The sequence below is a fragment of the Pelophylax lessonae genome, assembly GCF_965119305.1.
Source record: "Pelophylax lessonae genome assembly, chromosome: 3".
In the NCBI taxonomy this organism is placed as follows: Eukaryota; Metazoa; Chordata; class Amphibia; order Anura; family Ranidae; genus Pelophylax; species Pelophylax lessonae.
Genome location: NC_138770.1, coordinates 672,902,215 through 672,922,556, shown reverse-complemented (window position 1 = coordinate 672,922,556; position 20,342 = coordinate 672,902,215). Strand labels below are relative to the sequence as shown.

General features: G+C 39.9%; 1 protein-coding gene across 3 annotated transcripts in view; it reads left to right on the top strand.

Moving 5' to 3' along the window:
• Positions 1 to 20,342, top strand: part of MDGA1 (MAM domain containing glycosylphosphatidylinositol anchor 1) — a 498,204-nt gene that overhangs the window by 248,172 nt on the left and 229,690 nt on the right. For all 3 annotated transcript variants that reach the window (XM_082251647.1, XM_082251646.1, XM_082251645.1), the window contains exon 5: positions 15,532 to 15,664. In XM_082251647.1, the coding sequence (XP_082107773.1) occupies positions 15,532 to 15,664 (133 nt within the window). The remainder of the gene's footprint in view (positions 1 to 15,531; positions 15,665 to 20,342) is intronic.

Sequence of the window (20,342 nt, the reverse complement as noted above, 5' to 3'; positions counted from 1 at the left end):
AAATGGATTCAACAAGGTGTTGGCAACATTCCTCAGAGATTTTGGTCCATATTGACATGATAGCATCACACAGTGATCCTGAACGTTTCTCAGAGGATCTGTATTTTCCTTTACATTGAATAGGTTAAACAGGCATTCAGTAAAGCTGCCAGCAGTAGTATACCTTCAATTACAAATGGTGTTGAAGGCCTTCACCGCTGTTTACAGATGTTTGTTCCGCTAGATGTGGATGGCCTCTTTCATGCCTCTTATGACCCAGTTGTCCTCTCTATTCAGAATCTGCACCTCACTGTCCTCGAACAATTGTTGGGGTATGTTCCTCACACTCATTAAAACTGAAGAAGTGGCATGGACAGGCTACTGAATGTCTTCAACATTACAGAACAAGTCCAGTTGACTGTGACTATCTACTACTAGATATATTGTGGAACAATTTCTGAAGAACCATGAAAAAGGAAATGTCTCTACATGTTTGTTCCGATAGATGTAGATGGCCTCTTTCATGCCTCTTATGACTCAGTTGTCCTCTCTATTCAGAATCTGCACCTCACTGTCCTCGAACAATTGTTGGGGTATGTTCTTCACACTCATTAAAACTCAGGAAGCGGCTTTAGAAAAGCTACAGAATGTCTTCAACATTACAGAACGAGTCCAGTTGACTGTGACTATCTACTACTGGCTATATTGTGGAACAATTTTTGAAGAACCAAGAAAAAGGAAATGTCTCTACATGTTTGTTCTGATAGATGTAGATGGCCTCGTTCATGCCTCTTATGACCTAGTTGTCCTCTCTATCCAGAATCTGCACCTCACTGTCCTCGAACAATTGTTGGGGTATGTTCCTCACACTCATTAAAACTGAAGAAGTGGCATGGACAGGCTACTGAATGTCTTCAACATTACAGAACAAGTCCAGTTGACTGTGACTATCTACTACTAGATATATTGTGGAACAATTTTTGAAGAACCAAGAAAAAGGAAATGTCTCTACATGTTTGTTCCGATAGATGTAGATGGCCTCCTTCATGCCTCTTATGACCCAGCTGTCCTCTCTATCCAGAATCTGCACCTCACTGTCCTTGAACAATTGTTGGGGTATGTTCCTCACACTCATTAAAACTGAAGAAGTGGCATGGACAGGCTACTGAATGTCTTCAACATTACAGAACAAGTCCAGTTGACTGTGACTATCTACTACTAGATATATTGTGGAACAATTTTTGAAGAACCGTGAAAAAGGAAATGTCTCTACATGTTCGTTCCGATAGATGTAGATGGCCTCCTTCATGCCTCTTATGACCCAGTTGTCCTCTCTATTCAGAATCTGCACCTCACTGTCCTCGAACAATTGTTGGGGTATGTTCTTCACACTCATTAAAACTCAGGAAGCGGCTTTAGAAAAGCTACAGAATGTCTTCAACATTACAGAACAAGTTCAGTTGACTGTGACTATCTACTACTAGATATATTGTGGAACAATTTCTGAAGAACTGTGAAAAAGGAAATGTCTCTACATGTTTGTTCCGATAGATGTAGATGGCCTCGTTCATGCCTCTTATGACCCAGTTGTCCTTTCTATCCAGAATCTGCACCTCATTGTCCTCGAACAATTGTTGGGGTATGTTCCTCACACTCATTAAAACTGAAGAAGTGGCATGGACAGGCTACTGAATGTCTTCAACATTACAGAACAAGTCCAGTTGACTGTGACTATCTACTACTAGATATATTGTGGAACAATTTCTGAAGAACCGTGAAAAAGGAAATGTCTCTACATGTTTGTTCCGATAGATGTAGATGGCCTCGTTCATGCCTCTTATGACCCAGTTGTCCTCTCTATTCAGAATCTGCACCTCACTGTCCTCGAACAATTGTTGGGGTATGTTCTTCACACTCATTAAAACTCAGGAAGCGGCTTTAGAAAAGCTACAGAATGTCTTCAACATTACAGAACGAGTCCAGTTGACTGTGACTATCTACTACTAGCTATATTGTGGAACAATTTTTGAAGAACCAAGAAAAAGGAAATGTCTCTACATGTTTGTTCTGATAGATGTAGATGGCCTCTTATGACCCAGTTGTCCTCTCTATCCAGAATCTGCACCTCACTGTCCTCGAACTATTGTTGGGGTATGTTCCTCACACTCATTAAAACTGAAGAAGTGGCATGGACAGGCTACTGAATGTCTTCAACATTACAGAACAAGTCCAGTTGACTGTGACTATCTACTACTAGATATATTGTGGAACAATTTTTGAAGAACCAAGAAAAAGGAAATGTCTCTACATGTTTGTTCCGATAGATGTAGATGGCCTCCTTCATGCCTCTTATGACCCAGTTGTCCTCTCTATTCAGAATCTGCACCTCACTGTCCTCGAACAATAGTTGGGGTATGTTCCTCACACTCATTAAAACTCAAGAAACGGCTTTAGAAAAGCTACAGAATGTCTTCAACATTACAGAACAAGTCCAGTTGACTGTGACTATCTACTACTAGATATATTGTGGAACAATTTCTGAAGAACCATGAAAAAGGAAATGTCTCTACATGTTTGTTCCGATAGATGTAGATGGCCTCCTTCATGCCTCTTATGACCCAGCTGTCCTCTCTATCCAGAATCTGCACCTCACTGTCCTCGAACAATTGTTGGGGTATGTTCCTCACACTCATTAAAACTGAAGAAGTGGCATGGACAGGCTACTGAATGTCTTCAACATTACAGAACAAGTCCAGTTGACTGTAACTATCTACTACTAGATATATTGTGGAACAATTTCTGAAGAACCAAGAAAAAGGAAATGTCTCTACATTTTTCGTAGTTTCTGAACGTTTCTCAGAGGATCTTTACTTTCTTCCACAGTGCAGAGGTTAAACAGGCATTTGGTAAAGCTCCCAACAGTAGGCAACCTTCAAATACAAATGGCGTTGAAGGCCCCCACCACTGTTTAGAGATGTTTGTTACGATTGATATAGATGTTTTTGTTTTTTTTTTGTCTCTTGTGAACCAGTTGTCGTCTCTATTCAAAATCTGCACCTCACTGTCCTGGAAATATTGTTGGTGTATGTTCCTGACATCCACTAGAACTGAAGAAGTGGCTTGGAAAAGCTCTGGAACCTCCTGAAAATTACAGAACAAGTCCAGTTGACTTTTTGTCTATCTATTATTAGATATATTGTGGAACAATTCCTGAAAAACCACAAAAAAAAGAAATGTCTCCATGATTCTTATAATTTCTGAAATGTTTCTCGGAGGATTAGTACTTTCTTCCAGAGTGCAGAGGTCAAACAGGCGTTAGGTGAAGCTCCTTACATCCGATAATTTCCGGCTTTCCTCCCAACAATACAAAACCTTCAATTACAATTAATTATCAGACTTTATTCTGTGCCCTCTTCAAATCCTGATCAGCGCTCCAGCTCCGGCCATGACTCATATGCCCGCTGCCTAATTAATCACCTCCTAATATCATAGCTCTACATGTACTCTCTATAGATAGGACAAGGAATCGATATCCGGTTGTTGCCAATCCCATTACCACTTCTAATGAAGCTGTGCTTTCTGCAGTAAATTATGTCTGTCCTCCCGCAGACCTTAATAGGATTGGATTTGTGGGACCGGAACTTTTCTCAACGTTTTGCCTGAAGGAGGCAACAGTGGCGCTCCAATGTTTTGAGAACTACAAGTTCCAACATGCCAATCCAGTCATATCACATGTGCCCACCCGCCCTCAGTCTGGTCATATGCCACTGTATATTCAATTCCAGTAAAAAATTGAAAATGAAAATGTACACCGATCGGCTATAACTTTATGACCACTGACAGGTTGCGTGAATAACATTGATTATTGCAACTCCCTTCTCATTGGCTTACCTTTAAAAAGAATATCCCCCCTTCAGTCCATCATGAACGCTGCTGCCAGGCTCAACCACCTTGCAAACTGCCAGGGGCAGACTGGCAACTTTCAGCCCAGGGGGAAAGTACATACCAAAGGCCCATAGTGCAGCAACTCGGCCCCGCTACCACTCTCCCTCTTCCCAGCCTTCTGCTGACCCTCATTCCAGGCTAAAACTCTGCTACCGGTACTATCTACTCACCGGCTGAATCTTGGTTCCTGACCTGGCCAGCAGGGGGCAGTTGGGGGGACTGGGACACCTTGGTTGGTGCTGGCGGGGGGGAGGAGAGTCTCCAGTGGGGCATTAAACTGGTCTCTGGACAGACACAGTTTACACCATCCATATCTGTAGCAAAAGTGGTGTTGCCTTTTTACTGGGAATCAGAGCGGCCCAGGGGGCAATTGCCCCCCTGCCCCCTGGCCCAGTCCTCCCCTGCAAACCGCTCTGTGTCTGCTACCCCTCTTTGCCAATCCCTCCATTGGCTGCCACTCAACCAACAAATTAAATTCAAGTTACTAACTAGAACTTACAAAGCCATCCATAACTTTGGCGCCCAGCTACATTGCTAACCTGGTCTCAAAATACCGACCAACTCGTTCTCTTCGTTCCTCCCAGGACCTCCTGCTCTCTAGCTCCCTTGTAACCACTTCCCATGCTCGCCTCCAGGACTTCTCCCGAGCTTCTCCCATCCTCTGGAATGCTCTACCCCCATCTGTCCGACTATCTCCTACTTTGTCTACTTTCAGACGATCCCTGAAAACACATCTCTTCAGAGAAACCCATCTGGCATCCACCTAACAACTGTACTTTTATTTTCTCCATCAGCCCATCCCACATTTATTACCTCTTGTATCTCTTGACCCTCCCTCTTAGATTGTAAGCTCTAACGAACAGGGCCCTCTGATTCCTACTGTATTAAAGTGTATTGTATTTGTACTGTCTACCCTCAAGTTGTAAAGCGCTGCGTAAACTGTCGGCGCTATATAAATCCTATATAATAATAATAATAATTATCTGGTTACAATGGCATCTGAAAGTGGGTGGGATATATTAGGCAGCAAGTAAACATGGTGTCTCCGAAGTTGATGTGTTTAACCACTTGCCGTCTGCTCACTAGAGCTCTACTGCGGGAAAGTGGCTGTTGTAGGTCTGATGACGTAGACCTACGTCGGCAGACACTCCCCCTTCTCAGCGGCGCGCGCGCCGCCGCCGGAGGCTCGCTCCCGCTGTATTCAGTCACAGCGGGAGTCGGGCCAGGGGAGGAGCAGTGGCGATCGCCGCCGCTCTTCCCCGATCATCGGGGAATCGAGTCTGGAGATCCGCCCGCTTGTGTAAACAAAGCGGGCGGATCTCCAAAGTGACAGACAGGGTCAGATTGCAGGGTTCAGCATAGCTGAACCTGCGATCTGTCCTTGAGTCACTCAGTCACCTCCCCCCACACACGTCAGTAAGCACCAGGCATACATTAACCCCTCCCTCTCCAAAAGCCACGCCCCTTTACAGTTAGAAACACGCCCCAAGGGACACATTTAACCCCTGCCTCTCCAATAAAATTAACCCCTTCCCTGCCAGTGTCATTTTTACAGTAACAGTGCATATGTATAGCACTGATTACTGTAGAAATGTCACTGGTAACCCAAAAAGTGTCAAAAATGTCAGTCAAGGGTCCTATCTGTCCGCCGCAATGTCGCAGTCCTGCAAAAAAAATCGCAGATCGCCGCCATTACTCGTTAAAAAAAAAACCCACCATAAACGACAAAAATCTTTCCCTTAGTTAGTAAACGCAATAACTTTTGCGCAAACCAATCAAAATACGCTTATTGAGATTTTTTTTACCAAACATATGTAGCAGAAAACAAATTGGCCTAAAATGATAAAAAATTTAGATTTTTTACATTTTTTTGGGGGGGAATTTCATATAAAAAAATGTGAAAAATATTGTTATTTTTTCAAAATTGTCGTTCTTTTTTTGTTTATAGCGCAAAAAGTAAAAATCGCACAGGTGATCAAATACCACCAAAAGAAAGCTCTGTTTGTGGGAAAAAAAGGACGTACATTTTGTTTGGGTACGGCGTCGCACGACCGCGCAATTTTTCCGTTAAAGTCGCACAGTGCCGAATCGCAAAAAGTGGACCAGACGTAAGACAGCAAAATCCTCCGGTGGTAAAGTGGTTAAAGCAGAAAAATGGGCATCACAGTTTGTTGTGTATAGGGTTGTGTAGACACAGACAGGTCAGAGTGCGCATGCTGACCTGTGTCTACAGCCAAAAGCACCTACAATTTTCGCGTGAGCATCAGACCTGGACCACCGAGCAATCGAAGAACGTGGCCTGGTCTGATGAAGCATGTTTTCTTTTACATCATGTGAATGGCCCGGTTTCAGCAGGATAATGCATCCTGCCATACTGCAAACGTGGTTCAAGAATGGTTTGAGGAACACAGCAACACGTCTGAGATGTTGACTTGGCCTCCATATCCTCCAGATCTCAATCCAATCAAGCATCTCTGGGATGTGCTGAGAAAACAAGTCCAACTCATGGAGGCCCCACTTCACAACTTTCAGGGGCTAAAGGATCTTCTACTGATGGCTTGGTCCAACATACTGCATACCTTCAGAGGTCTAATGGTATCCTCTGTGGACATTTATGGATACCATAGTTTGTCACCATTTCATGGTAGCGCACAACTTCAAGGCTTGACAAGTTTGGTATTTTTTTGTGCAACTATATACTGCGGTAGGCAGCCGCTCCTGGGCATACCGCCGTAGTTATACGTCGATCGTACGCAGGTGGGTAGGGGCGGCGCGCTCCTGCCCCCGCTCGTCAGCTGAGGATGCAGAGAAAGGATTGGGGATTCTCTGTGACAAAATTGAGACACCAGGGGTCTCTTTAGACTGCTGATATTTCACCAAAGTCCCCCCCCCCCCCCCACCCTGCTGGACTGATAAAAAATGTAAAAAATATAAATAATTTAAAATAACGTAATTAAGGGCTCATTCACACAGGTACTATTGCCACATGAATTAGTGGAGTTATGTAGAGCTGTGTTTTGGATCATACACCTTCACCCACCCAGGCTGGGTGGGGAGGGCCCTGTCAGGTAGGCCACACGGGGCCCCATGATTTATAACAGGAGCCTTGACCACCACGCCCAGTTTTTGTTGGCAATCTGGTGTTCTGGGAATCCCCTGCTTGTAAAGGAGGAGAAGAGTTCTGAGCCTACCCCCCCCCCCCCCACACCTGCAGGTTCCTCTCTATCACTCGGATCCAGAAAGCCAAAAAAAAAATGCCAATACTAAGGAGTTTCCATTCCTTCAATATGGACATCACCTTTAAATCTGAACATGTCAAACCAGAAAGTGTATATGGGTCAAAAGGCGGTCAAATTTCATGGTCATCACAGAACTTACGTTCTGCAAACATAGTTACATAGTTAGTCAGGTTAAAAAAAAAAGACACAAGTCAATGCGGCTCAACCAATAAAAAACAAAAAACAGTAAAGAAAACCCAACCATACAATCCCATATACACAATCCTATACCCGCAGTTGATCCAGAGGAAGGCGAAAAAACCCCAGCAAAGCATGATCCAATTTGCTACAGCAGGGGAAAGAATTCCTTCCTGATCCCCGAGAGGCAATCGGATATTCCCTGGATCAACTTTACCTATAAATATTAGTACCCATTTATATTTTTTACACCTAGGAAAGAATTCAGGATTTTTTTAAAGCAATCTAGTGAGCTGGCCAGAACCACCTCTGGAGGGAGTCTATTCCACATTTTCACAGCTCTTACGGTGAAGAAACCTTTCCGTATTTGGAGACAAAATCTGTTTTTCCTCCAGACGTAAAGAGCACCCCCGTCTCCTCTGTGATGACCTGAAAGTGAATAACTGAACACCAAGTTCACTATATGGACCCCTTATGTATTTATACATGGAGATCATATCCCCCCCTTATGTATTTATACATGGTGATCATATCCCCCCTTATGTATTTATACATGGAGATCATATCCCCCCTTATGTATTTATACATGGAGATCATATCCCCCTTATGTATTTATACATTGTGATCATATCCCCCCTTATGTATTTATACATGGAGATCATATCCCTCCTTATGTATTTATACATGGTGATCATATCCCCCCTTATGTATTTATACATGGAGATCATATCCCCCCTTCTGTATTTATACATGGTGATCATATCCCCCCTTATGTATTTATACATGGAGATCATATCCCCCCTTCTGTATTTATACATGGAGATCATATCCCCCCCCCTTATGTATTTATACATGGAGATCATATCCCCCTTCTGTATTTATACATGGAGATCATATCCCCCCCTGTGTATTTATACATGGAGATCATACCCCCCCTTATGTATTTATACATGGTGATCATATCCCCCCTTATGTATTTATACATGGAGATCATAACCCCCTTATGTATTTATACATGGTGATCATATCCCCCCTTATGTATTTATACATGGAGATCATATCCCCCCTTCTGTATTTATACATTGTGATCATATCCCCCCTTATGTATTTATACATGGAGATCATATCCCCCCTTCTGTATTTATACATGGAGATCATACCCCCCCCTTATGTATTTATACATGGAGATCATATCCCCCCCTTGTGTATTTATACATGGAGATCATATCCCCCCTTATGTACTTTTACATGGAGATCATATCCCCCCTTCTGTATTTATACATGGAGATCATATCCCCCCCTTATGTATTTATACATGGAGATCATATCCCCCTTCTGTATTTATACATGGAGATCATATCCCCCCTTGTGTATTTATACATGGAGATCATACCCCCCCTTATGTATTTATACATGGTGATCATATCCCCCCTTATGTATTTATACATAGAGATCATATCCCCCCCTTATGTATTTATACATGGAGATCATATCCCCCTTCTGTATTTATACATGGAGATCATATCCCCCCTTGTGTATTTATACATGGAGATCATGCCCCCCTTATGTATTTATACATGGTGATCATATCCCCCCCTTATGTATTTATACATGGTGATCATATCCCCCCTTATGTATTTATACATGGTGATCATATCCCCCCTTATGTATTTATACATGGAGATCATATCCCCCCTTCTGTATTTATACATTGTGATCATATCCCCCCTTATGTATTTATACATGGAGATCATATCCCCCTTCTGTATTTATACATGGAGATCATACCCCCCTTATGTATTTATACATGGAGATCATATCCCCCTTCTGTATTTATACATGGAGATCATATCCCCCCCTTGTGTATTTATACATGGAGATCATACCCCCCCTTATGTATTTATACATGGTGATCATATCCCCTCTTATGTATTTATACATGGAGATCATATCCCCCCCCCCACTTATGTATTTATACATGGAGATCATATCCCCCCTTATGTATTTATACATGGAGATCATAACCCCCTTATGTATTTATACATGGTGATCATATCCCCCCTTATGTATTTATACATTGTGATCATATCCCCCCTTATGTATTTATACATGGAGATCATATCCCCCCTTATGTATTTATACATGGTGATCATATCCCCCCTTATGTATTTATACATGGTGATCATACCCCCCTCCTCCCTTATGTATTTATACATGGTGATCATATCCCCCCTTAATCACCTCTTCTAAAGAGAGAATAAATTCAGTTCCTCTAATCTCTCCTCCTAGCTGAGCTCCTCCATGCCTCTTATCAGTTTGGTTGCCCTTCTCTGCACTTTCTCCATTTCCCCGATATCCTTTTTAAGAACTGGTGCCCAAAGCTGAACTGCATATTCCAGATGAGGTCTGGATTTGTACAGGGGCAAAATTATATCTCTCTCTCTGGAGTCCATACCTCTGTTAATACAAGAAAGGACTTTGCTTGCTTTGGAAACAATTCTCCTTTAACATTCCTCTGGCAGTTTAGCCGCAGCAATATCCGATCATGGCGCAACGCAGAACGCCACGGATCCACGCCAGCCCCCATCATAACTAGGTCGCTGGCGGATGAGAAGTGCCAGGACTAATGATATGTCACAGCGTCCCGTAGGGTCCTCCAAAATCACATCCATCAGCCAGCAGTCAGTTTTACGAGATGCTCTGTACTTTAATTATATTATCTCCCCCATTATTACTGGGCAGGCCAGCTCCCAGCTGGAATAAAAAGGTTATATAATGTCTGTTTTTGCAGAGCGGCCCCGTTCTGACCTATAGATTCTTTAAGGGGGAAACTTCCCTCTCCCGTTCTCCGCACCAGGGTGACTTTATAAATGGCTGAGGGACGGATTGTTAATGCAAGGTCAAAGTGTGGGCTAATGCGGCAATAAAAGCGAAATGTAATTGATTTGTTATGTTCCCATGGTGGAAGGGGCTCCGGGAGCCTTGGCGCAGGCGAGATCAGTAATTGATTTGTTATGTCTTGAATGGAGACTAATGTGCTGTCTATATTTAGGATCCCAGATGTGTTAAGAAAAGTCCTTTAATGGATGGGGGTGACATGAAGAAGGCAAGCCGAGCTGTAAAATTTAGGATATCCGCTGGTCTTGTCTGAAAGCCCCATTGTCAATCCCAAATATACACTGAACAAAACTATAAACACAACAATTTTGTTTTTGCCCCCATTTATCACTGAACTGAACTCAAAGATCTAAGACTTTTTCTATGTACACAAAAGGCCGATTTCTCTCCAATATTGTTCACAAATCTGTCTAAATCTGTGTTAGTGATCACTTTTCCTTTGCCAAGATAATCCATCCACCTCACAGGTGCGGCATATCAAGATGCTGATTGGACAGCATGATTATTGCACAGGTGTGCCTTAGGCTGGCCACAATAAAAGGCCACTCTAAAATGTGCAGTTTTACTGTGTTGGGTGTTGGGGGTTGGGGGGGGGGGGGGTCCGAAAACCTGGTCCGTCAGTATCTGGTGTGACCTCCATTTACCAACACATCTCCTTGGCATAGAGTTGATCAGGTTGGTGATTGTGGCCTGTGGAATGTTGGTCCACTCCTCTTCAATGGCGAAGTTGCTGGATATTGGCAGGACCTGGAACACGCTGTCGTATACACGGATCCAGAGCATCCCAAACATGCTCAATGGGTGACATGTCCGGTGAGTATGCTGGCCATGCAAGAACTGGGATGTTTTTAGCTTCCAGGAATTCCAGGAGTAAATCAATTACTGATCTCACCTGCACCAAGGCTAGATATTCAGAGGTTACCAGTTTGGGCTCGCTTACACATTTGGCACCTTGTCGCCCCTCATAGAGGCAGTTATTGCTGGCAGGCGATATGTCACCACTTTACCTCTTGTTTTAACCCTAAATTGCTTGCACAGTGCACTCCCGGCACAGAGACCAGGGTTTCATCAGGTTCCTGTTCCAGTTCACCTGATCATTGTGATAGCCTATGATTGGCAGCGATCAGTTACTGTGAAGCCCACCTCTGTGTTTCTCTCTCTGTAAAAGGAGGGGAGAGATGAGAGATACTTTGTACCTCCCTCTTTTCTTGCAGAAAAAAAAAATAAAATAAAATATATATATATATATATATATATATATATATATATAGTACATATACATACAGTATATATATATATATATATATATATATATATATATATATATATATATATATATATGTATATAGTACAAATATATACAGTATATATATATATATATATATATATATATATATACACACAGTATATATATACACATTATATATATATAAATAAATATATATATATATATATATAAATATATATATATATATATATATATATATATATATATATATATAAAATATATATATATATATATATATATGTATATATACGTATGTGTATATATATATATATATATATATATATAAAATAAAAAATAAATAAATAAAAAATAGCTGAATCAAGGTTTGATCTGGGTCAATGCCAGGGTCAATCGAGGGTCAAAGGTCAGGGTCGGTGTATTTTGGGAATGATTTTTTTTTTTTTTTTAAAGGATTTTTTAAATTAGCATCAGTATCAGTGTATTTTAAGAAGAAAAAAAAAAAAAGAGCTCTATTGTTTTTGTGTTTTATTAGTGCCAGTTCACACATGTAATGCAGGAATCCTGCAAACCCACTGCCGGTTCCCGCATCGCACTTGAATCGCAGGCAGTTCACACTGCCATGTTCCTGTTCCAGTTCACCTGATCACTGTGATAGCCTATGATTGGCTATCACAGCGATCAGTTACTTTGAAGCCCACCCCTGTGTTTCTCACTTTGTAAAAGGAGGGGAGAGATACTTTATACCCCCCTCTTTCCTTGCAGAGAAAAAATAAATAAATAAATAAATAAATAAATATATATATATATATATATATATATATATATATATATATATATATATAAAATAAAAAATAGCTGAATCAAGGTTTGATCTAGGTCAATGCCAGGGTCAAGCAAGGGTCAAAGGTCAGGGTCAGTGTATTTTGGTAATGATTTTTTATTTTTTTTAAAAAATGATTTTTTAAATTAGCATTAGTATCAGTGTATTTTAACCACTTAAGCCCCGGAAGATTTTACCCCCTTCCTGACCAGGGGGTATTTTGCGATTCGGCACTGCGTGACTTTAACGGACAATTGCGCGGTTGTGCGACGCTGTACCTAAACGAATTTGGCGTCCTTTTTTTCCCACAAACAGCGCTTTCTTTTGGCGGTATTTGATCACCTGTGCGATTTTTTGATCACGTGCTATAAACAAAAAAAGAGCATAAATTTTGCAAAAATAGCAATATTTTTCCCTTTTTTTTATATGAAATTCCCCCCCAAAAAAAATGTAAAAATCAAAATTTTTTAACATTTTCGGCCAATTTGTTTTATGCTACCTATGTTTGGTAAAAAAAATTGCAAAAAGCGTATTTTGATTGGTTTGCGCAAAAGTTATTGCGTTTACTAACTAAGGGAAAGATTTTTGTCATTTTTGTTGTTTTTTTTTTAACGCGTAATGGCGGCGATCTGCGATTTTTTTTTGACAGATTGGACCCTTGACTGACATTTTTGACACTTTTGGGGTTACCAGTGACATTTCTACAGTAATCAGTGCTATATATATGCACTGTTACTGTAAAAATACATTGGTAGTGAAGGGGTTAACTTTATTTGAGAGGGAGGGGCTGTGTGTGTCCCTAGGGGCGTGATTCTAACTGTGATTGGCTGTGGCTTCAGCTGTATGCAGAGTGATCAACGGATCTACATAGTAGATCCATATGATCATCTCTCATACAGAGGGGAGAATGACAGGCAGCTTGTTTACACAAGCTGCCTGACTTTCTCCCTCTCCCCCGCCGATCGCAGAGTGGCCGGCGGACATCGGGTCCGCTGGTCACACGCGCGGGGGGGTCCGTGACCACGCGGGAGCTGGAGCGCGCCTCCGGCGGCGCGCTCTCGCTCCCTAGACCCTCACAAGCTAGTGACGTAGCCCTACGTCACTTTGCCTGTGAGGGGCTGACCGCCGCCGTAGATAGTCGTGCGGCGGTCGGCAAGTGGTTAAGAAGAAAAAAAAGCGAAATGAGCTCTATTGTTTTTGGGATTTATTAGTGCCGGTTCACACATATGCCGGGAACCCTGCGAACCTACTGCGGGTTCCCGCATCGCACTTGACTCACAGGCAGTTCCCACTGCCATATATGAATCGCTGGGGGTGTCAATACAAAGTTAACGACACCCCCAGATCAGTCCGCATATCGCAGTGCGAACTGTCAGTTCTGACATGAATCAGATAACAGAGGTGTGAATACTTATGCAATCCGATTCTGGTGCGGAACAAAAAAAGGGTCCTGTGTGACTTTGGTCCTAATGTAATGCGAATTCAGCCATACAATTGTTTTTTTTTTTTTTTTTGTTGGTTGAGCCAGATGGTGTCTTTTTTCAACCTGACTAACTATGTAACTATATGTAATCTATATGGCTGAATTTGCAACCCACAGACATCGCATGTGATTTGCATAGCAGTGCGGTGCGAATCACACGCGATGTCTGACATTGCATATGTGTGAACCGGCACTTACAGGTACAAATAAAATACACATATGTGGTATCACTGCGATCATCCAGAGCAGGAAAATGTATTTTGATACTTTGGGTAGTAACAAAACATATACAGCAAAATTAACCGCTTTACCCCCGCTCACATTGCTGCTACTGCGGCAATGTGGCTCGTTATCGTCCAGCGACGTAAACCTACGTCGCTGGACTCCTCCCCTTGTGGGCGGCGCGAGCGCACCGCTGGAGGCACACTCCTGCTGTTTTCAGTCACAGCGGGAGTCAAGCCAGGGGAGGAGCGGCGGTGATCACCGCTGCTCTTCCCCGATCGTCAGGGAATCGAGTGTGGAGATCCGCCCGCTTGTGTAAACAAAGCGGGCGGATCTCCTAAGTGACAGACAGTGACAGATTACAGGATTCAGCATAGCTGAACCTGCGATCTGTCCCTGTGTCATTCAGTCCCCTCCCCCCACACATGTCAGTAAGCACCAGGCATACATTAACCCCTCCCTCTCCAATAAAATTAACCCCTTCCCTACCAGTGTAATTTTTACAGTAACAGTGCATATGTATAGCACTGATTATTGTAGTAATGTCACTGGTACTCCCAAAAGTGTCAAAAATGTCAGTCAAGGGTCCAATCTGTCCACCGCAATGTCGCAGTCCCGCAAAAAAATCGCAGATCGCCGCCATTACTCGTTAAAAAAAAAAACACCAACAATGACAGAAATCTTTCCCTTAGTTAGTAAACGCAATAACTTTTGCACAAACCAATCAAAATACTCTTATTGCGATTTTTTTTACCAAACATAGGTAGCAGAAAATAAATTGGCCAAAAATGATAAAAAATTTTGATTTTTTACATTTTTTTGGGGGGAATTTCATATAACAAATGTGAAAAATATTGTTATTTTTTCAAAATTTTCACTCTTTTTTTGTTTATAGCGCAAAAAGTAAAAATCACACAGGTGATCAAATACCACCAAAAGAAAGCTCTGTTTGTGGGAAAAAAAGGACGTCAATTTCATTTGGGTACGGCATTGCGAGACCGCGCAATTGTCAGTTAAAGTCGCACAGTGCCGAATCGCAAAAAGTGGCCTGGACGTAAGACAGCAAAATCCTCCGGTGGTAAAGTGGTTAAAAAAAAAAAAAAAAATTATATGATAATAAAAAAAAAAAAAAAAAAAATCAGGAGATCTCCATTACCATTTACCACCAACTGAGAATCCCAATTTTGTTCTGGAAAAAAAAAATGCGGTATACTCCACCTGGATGCACAATAGTTGTGATATTTACGGTTTTACTAACACGTCAAAGTTGAAAAATTGTACTTAGGCATTAAGATTTGTTTTACCCTTAGGCAGGAAGGGGTAACAGACAGAAGATGTTGGAATTATTTAAGATATGAATATTATTGTGGGGGGTGATCCTGATGATTTAACCTTTCATTTATCTGCTATTAACCTATTACATTTTGTCAATCATTTTTTTTTATCTAGTTTTGTTGTAAAAAATATTTACTGATACAGAGGGGGGGTCTCACGACATTGTGTTCTTCTCATTGCTCAGGGTGAAACTAAAGTGCTGAAGCTGAAGAATTTGCGTCCTCAAGACTACGCCAATTATACGTGTCAAGTGTCCGTGCGGAATGTTTGCGGAATCCCCGATAAATCCATCACTTTCCGGCTCACTAACAAGACAGGTAAGGGATAAGGAAAGAAAATTGGTAGTGGCTGCCTATCACTTCTCTCTCTTTTTATTCTTCTCTGGAGCATTGTCCCCGTCCAGTGATAAGCACATTGAAACCCAGCTCACTCCTCTCTATTGGATACTTCAACAGTTAGTGAAAGATTTGTATAAAAAGATAAATAAATATTAGCAACACGAATATCAGATCGTACCCCACACAGAAAGATAACAATCACGCAATTGCTATGGACAGATATTGGGGAAACGAGGATAACAATAAAAGACCACAACTACACTGAACAAACAACATTAAATAGATCAACAAAACACATTAAGCACGACACTTAACGTTACATAATGTATACAATGTAAAAATAATGATACAATGTAATATATACAGTATGTAAATATCTACAAAGCTGAAATTTCTCAGATTTTGCCATTGTGTCCATCATTCTTTTATTTTGCTGACGCACAATATTTGGGTGCACAAAAGCTAATAGAGAGAAAATAATAAAAATCCTGTTTGGATACAATCTTGTTAAGAAAAGTAAGGGTCCTTTCACATGGGGCGGACCGTATTTTGGTCCACTCCGGCACTTTTCTTTTTTTTTTTTTTTTACGGACACGGGTGACACTTGTGTCATCCGGTCCGTATGCCTGCAAATCATCCCATCCATTTGCGGATGATATACGGACATAATGTATGTCTATGGGATTGCGGATGTCAGCGGATGACACCGCTGACATCCGATTTTGCGTCCTTTCCATTTTTTAAACGGAAGAAAAATAGGGTTCTGTTCCGTTCCAAAAGTCATCCGCTGACATCCGCAATTCCATTGATATGCATTATGTCCGTATATCATCCGCAAATGGATGGGATGATATACGGACATACGGACCGCCCGTGTGAAAGGACCCTAAGTCTGCGCACTCATTACCAGGTTTTGTCTCAAATCTCAAATAAATTGTACCCCTGTGTAGTGTGTGACATACACACAGTCCATTTACAACAGAAACTTGATTTTACATTGAAATTAGGGTATTCACATTTGCCAAAATTTTGGCAAAATTGGCTCCTGATTGTGAGGCTTTTTTGCTGTGTGATGTGGCTTTCAGTGGCGGCTGGTGCTCCATGGGTCAGGAGGGGGGGCGGCAGACAGACCACACCATACCCCCCCCCCGGACCACACCAGCCTGCACACCATACCCCCCCCCCCCCCGGACCACACCAGCCAACACACCCGTCACCGGCTCACTCACCCCTCACCCGGGACATGTGGACGGGCAGCAGCGGCGGCGACTTCCCCCTCAGTGAAGTCTTCCACGTCTCCTCCCTCCTCCTCCTTGGTCAATGGCATGGCTTCTCCTTTCGGCCGATCGGGAAACGGGTCTCAGGACCCGCTTCCTGATTGGCCAAGAGGAGAATCCGTGTGACAATAGCGAATATTCATTCGCTATTGTCACACAACTGGGTGGGCTTGGGGCGCACTGTTCTGCGCCCCAAGCCAAGCCTTTTTTGAAGCCTATTTGAGCCTCTGGCTCCAATCACGTGCTTAAAAAAAAAAAACCCATTGGAATCCATGCGTCCGGCGCCCCTGCATGTAGATTGGGAGGCCGGATGCATGGAAGGGGGGGGGGGCGGCGCCCCTGTACCCCCAATGTTCTCTGTCCTTGTTTTTTTTTGTTTTTTTTCAATTTTTAATTTTTTTTCCCCTCACTTTTGTGTGCCTCATTATTTTACAGTTTTTTTCACAGTAAGAAACTTGAAATAAAAATGTTCCACCTTTTTGTTGCTTTATCGCTGTGGGATGTGGCTTTGTTGAGCAAAGCCAAGTTATATCCCATGATGTGAGGAAAACATCATATAATAAAATTCCCCCCAAAATATGGAAAAAAATTCCAATGTTCTCTGTCCTTGTTTTTTTTTTTTTTTTCTTTTCAATTTTTACTTTTTTTTCCCCTCACTCTTGTGTGCCTCATTATTTTACAGTTTTTTTCACAGTAAGAAACTTGAAATAAAAATGTTCCACCTTTTTGTATATTTAATTGTTAAAAGTAAAATATAAATTCCAAAAATAACAAAAAAATTGATTCTTAGGTCTCTTTTAATTTTTATGTTGACTGTTTTTTGTTTTTTTGCTGTCCACAAAAATGTTAAAGGAAAGAATGAAAAATGAAATGCATGCATACAAAAAAAAAAAAAAAAAAAGCCTTAAGAACCTGCATGCCTAAAAAACACCCTAATTTTTGTCTTCTTTATTGACTCCGTGTTCCACAAACGCCAGATATTTTGTCAAATTAAAAAAAAAGCTCCTCCCTTTTATTTAATGATATCCAGCTGACCCCAAGCTACTGTCAAAAAGTGATGATCTGATAGAAGGCATGTAACCAGTGTTATACTGGGAATAACTGGAAATAATATTGGAATCCTGCAGTGATACATTGTAGCAGTGTGTGAGTGGATGGCAGCATATAATAATTCATCCTCATCCATTGTCACCTACATTATTATACAAATTATCTTCATTTTGGATTTACGCCTCGTCCATATGATGCATGGCTTTAAACAAGGTGGGGGGGGGGGGGGTCAGTGACCTTCAGATCCATTCAATGGATCCATACAGCATTCTATGCGGAGTTTGAGGTTTTGTCTATTATGACCTCTGTTTATAAAGTTGAGCAATAAAACTTCTGTGTTACCAATATCTACCTGTAGATGACCCCTGGTGGTGGAGCCTCCATTCACAGCCTCCTGTAAAATGCCCATCTAACCATTTCCCTTTGGTGTCGAGGCCTGACACAACCAGTCCAGTCTACTAAATATTTCAATTAGCGAGTAATGACGGACCTACGGAAGGCTGTTATGGGCCTGTTAATCAGCAAAAACTTTGTTATTAGTAATAGATAAATAATAAATATTATTTATTTATTTATCACAGTATTAAATATTATTATTATTTATTTATTTATCACAGTAATAAATATTATAGTTGTGTTTTGTTTTTGTTTTTGTTTTTTTGTTTTAAAAGAAAAGCAAGGCTTTCTTAGTGGTATGACACTAAAATGATGATTCTAGTACAAAGGACTGCAGATGCAATACAGACTTACACATTGCAGATACAGATAACATTTTGGCTTTTACTGTAATTTTTTTTTTTTTGTTTTTTTTTTTGTTTTAAAAGAAAAGCAAGGCTTTCTTTTAGTGGTATGACCCAAACTTTTTTTTTACTAATTTTATTTTATTTATTTATTTATTTATTTTCAATCCATAGACAAAAAAAACTAAATAAATAAAATAAATACACTTTTATTTTTCCTACTTTGTTCAGTTTTTGAAAAAGTTATTGTTACTGTCGATAAAAAATAAATACATTTTATTCTATAATTTGTCCTGTTTAAATTGACACTAAAATGATGATTATAGTACAAAGGACTGCAGATGCAATACAGACTTACACATTGTAGATACAGATAAAATGAAGGCTTTTACTGTAATTTTTTTTTTGTTTTTTGTTTTTTTGTTTTAAAAGAAAAGCAAGGCTTTCTTTTAGTGGTATGACCCAAATGTATTTTTACTAATTTTATTTATTTATATATATTTTTTTTTCAATCCATAGACAAAAAACGAAATAAATAAAATAAATACACTTTTTTTTTCCCTACTTTGTTCAGTTTTTGAAAAAGTTATTGTTACTCTCGATAAAAAATAAATACATTTTATTCTATAATTTGTCCTGTTTAAATTGACACTAAAATGATGATTCTAGTACAAAGGACTGCAGATGCAATACAGACTTACACATTGCAGATACAGATAACATTTTGGCTTTTACTGTAATTTTTTTGTTTTTTTTTTTTGTTTTTTTTTTGTTTTTTTTGTTTTAAAAGAAAAGCAAGGCTTTCTTTTAGTGGTATGACCCAAACTTTTTTTTACTAATTTTATTTTATTTTATTTATTTATTTATTTTCAATCCATAGAAAAAAACTAAATAAATAAAATAAATACACTTTTATTTTTCCTACTTTGTTCAGTTTTTGAAAAAGTTATTGTTACTGTCGATAAAAAATAAATACATTTTATTCTATTAATTGTCCTGTTTAAATTGACACTAAAATGATGATTATAGTACAAAGGACTGCAGATGCAATACAGACTTGCACATTGTAGATACAGATAAAATGAAGGCTTTTACTGTAATTTTTTTTTTGTTTTTTTTTTGTTTTTTGTTTTTTTGTTTTAAAAGAAAAGCAAGGCTTTCTTTTAGTGGTATGACCCAAATGTATTTTTACTAATTTTATTTATTTATTTATTTTTTTTTTTTCAATCCATAGACAAAAAACTAAATAAATAAAATAAATACACTTTTTTTCCCTACTTTGTTCAGTTTTTGAAAAAGTTATTGTTACTCTCGATAAAAAATAAATACATTTTATTCTATAATTTGTCCTGTTTAAATTGACACTAAAATGATGATTCTAGTACAAAGGACTGCAGATGCAATACAGACTTACACATTGCAGATACAGATAAAATGAAGGCTTTTAATATATATATATATATATATATATATATATATATATATATATATATATATATACATATTTTTTTATGTAACACTATTACAAATATTAAACTAAATAAAAACATTTTAGATTTTACTGATTAAAAAAAACAAAAACAAACAATT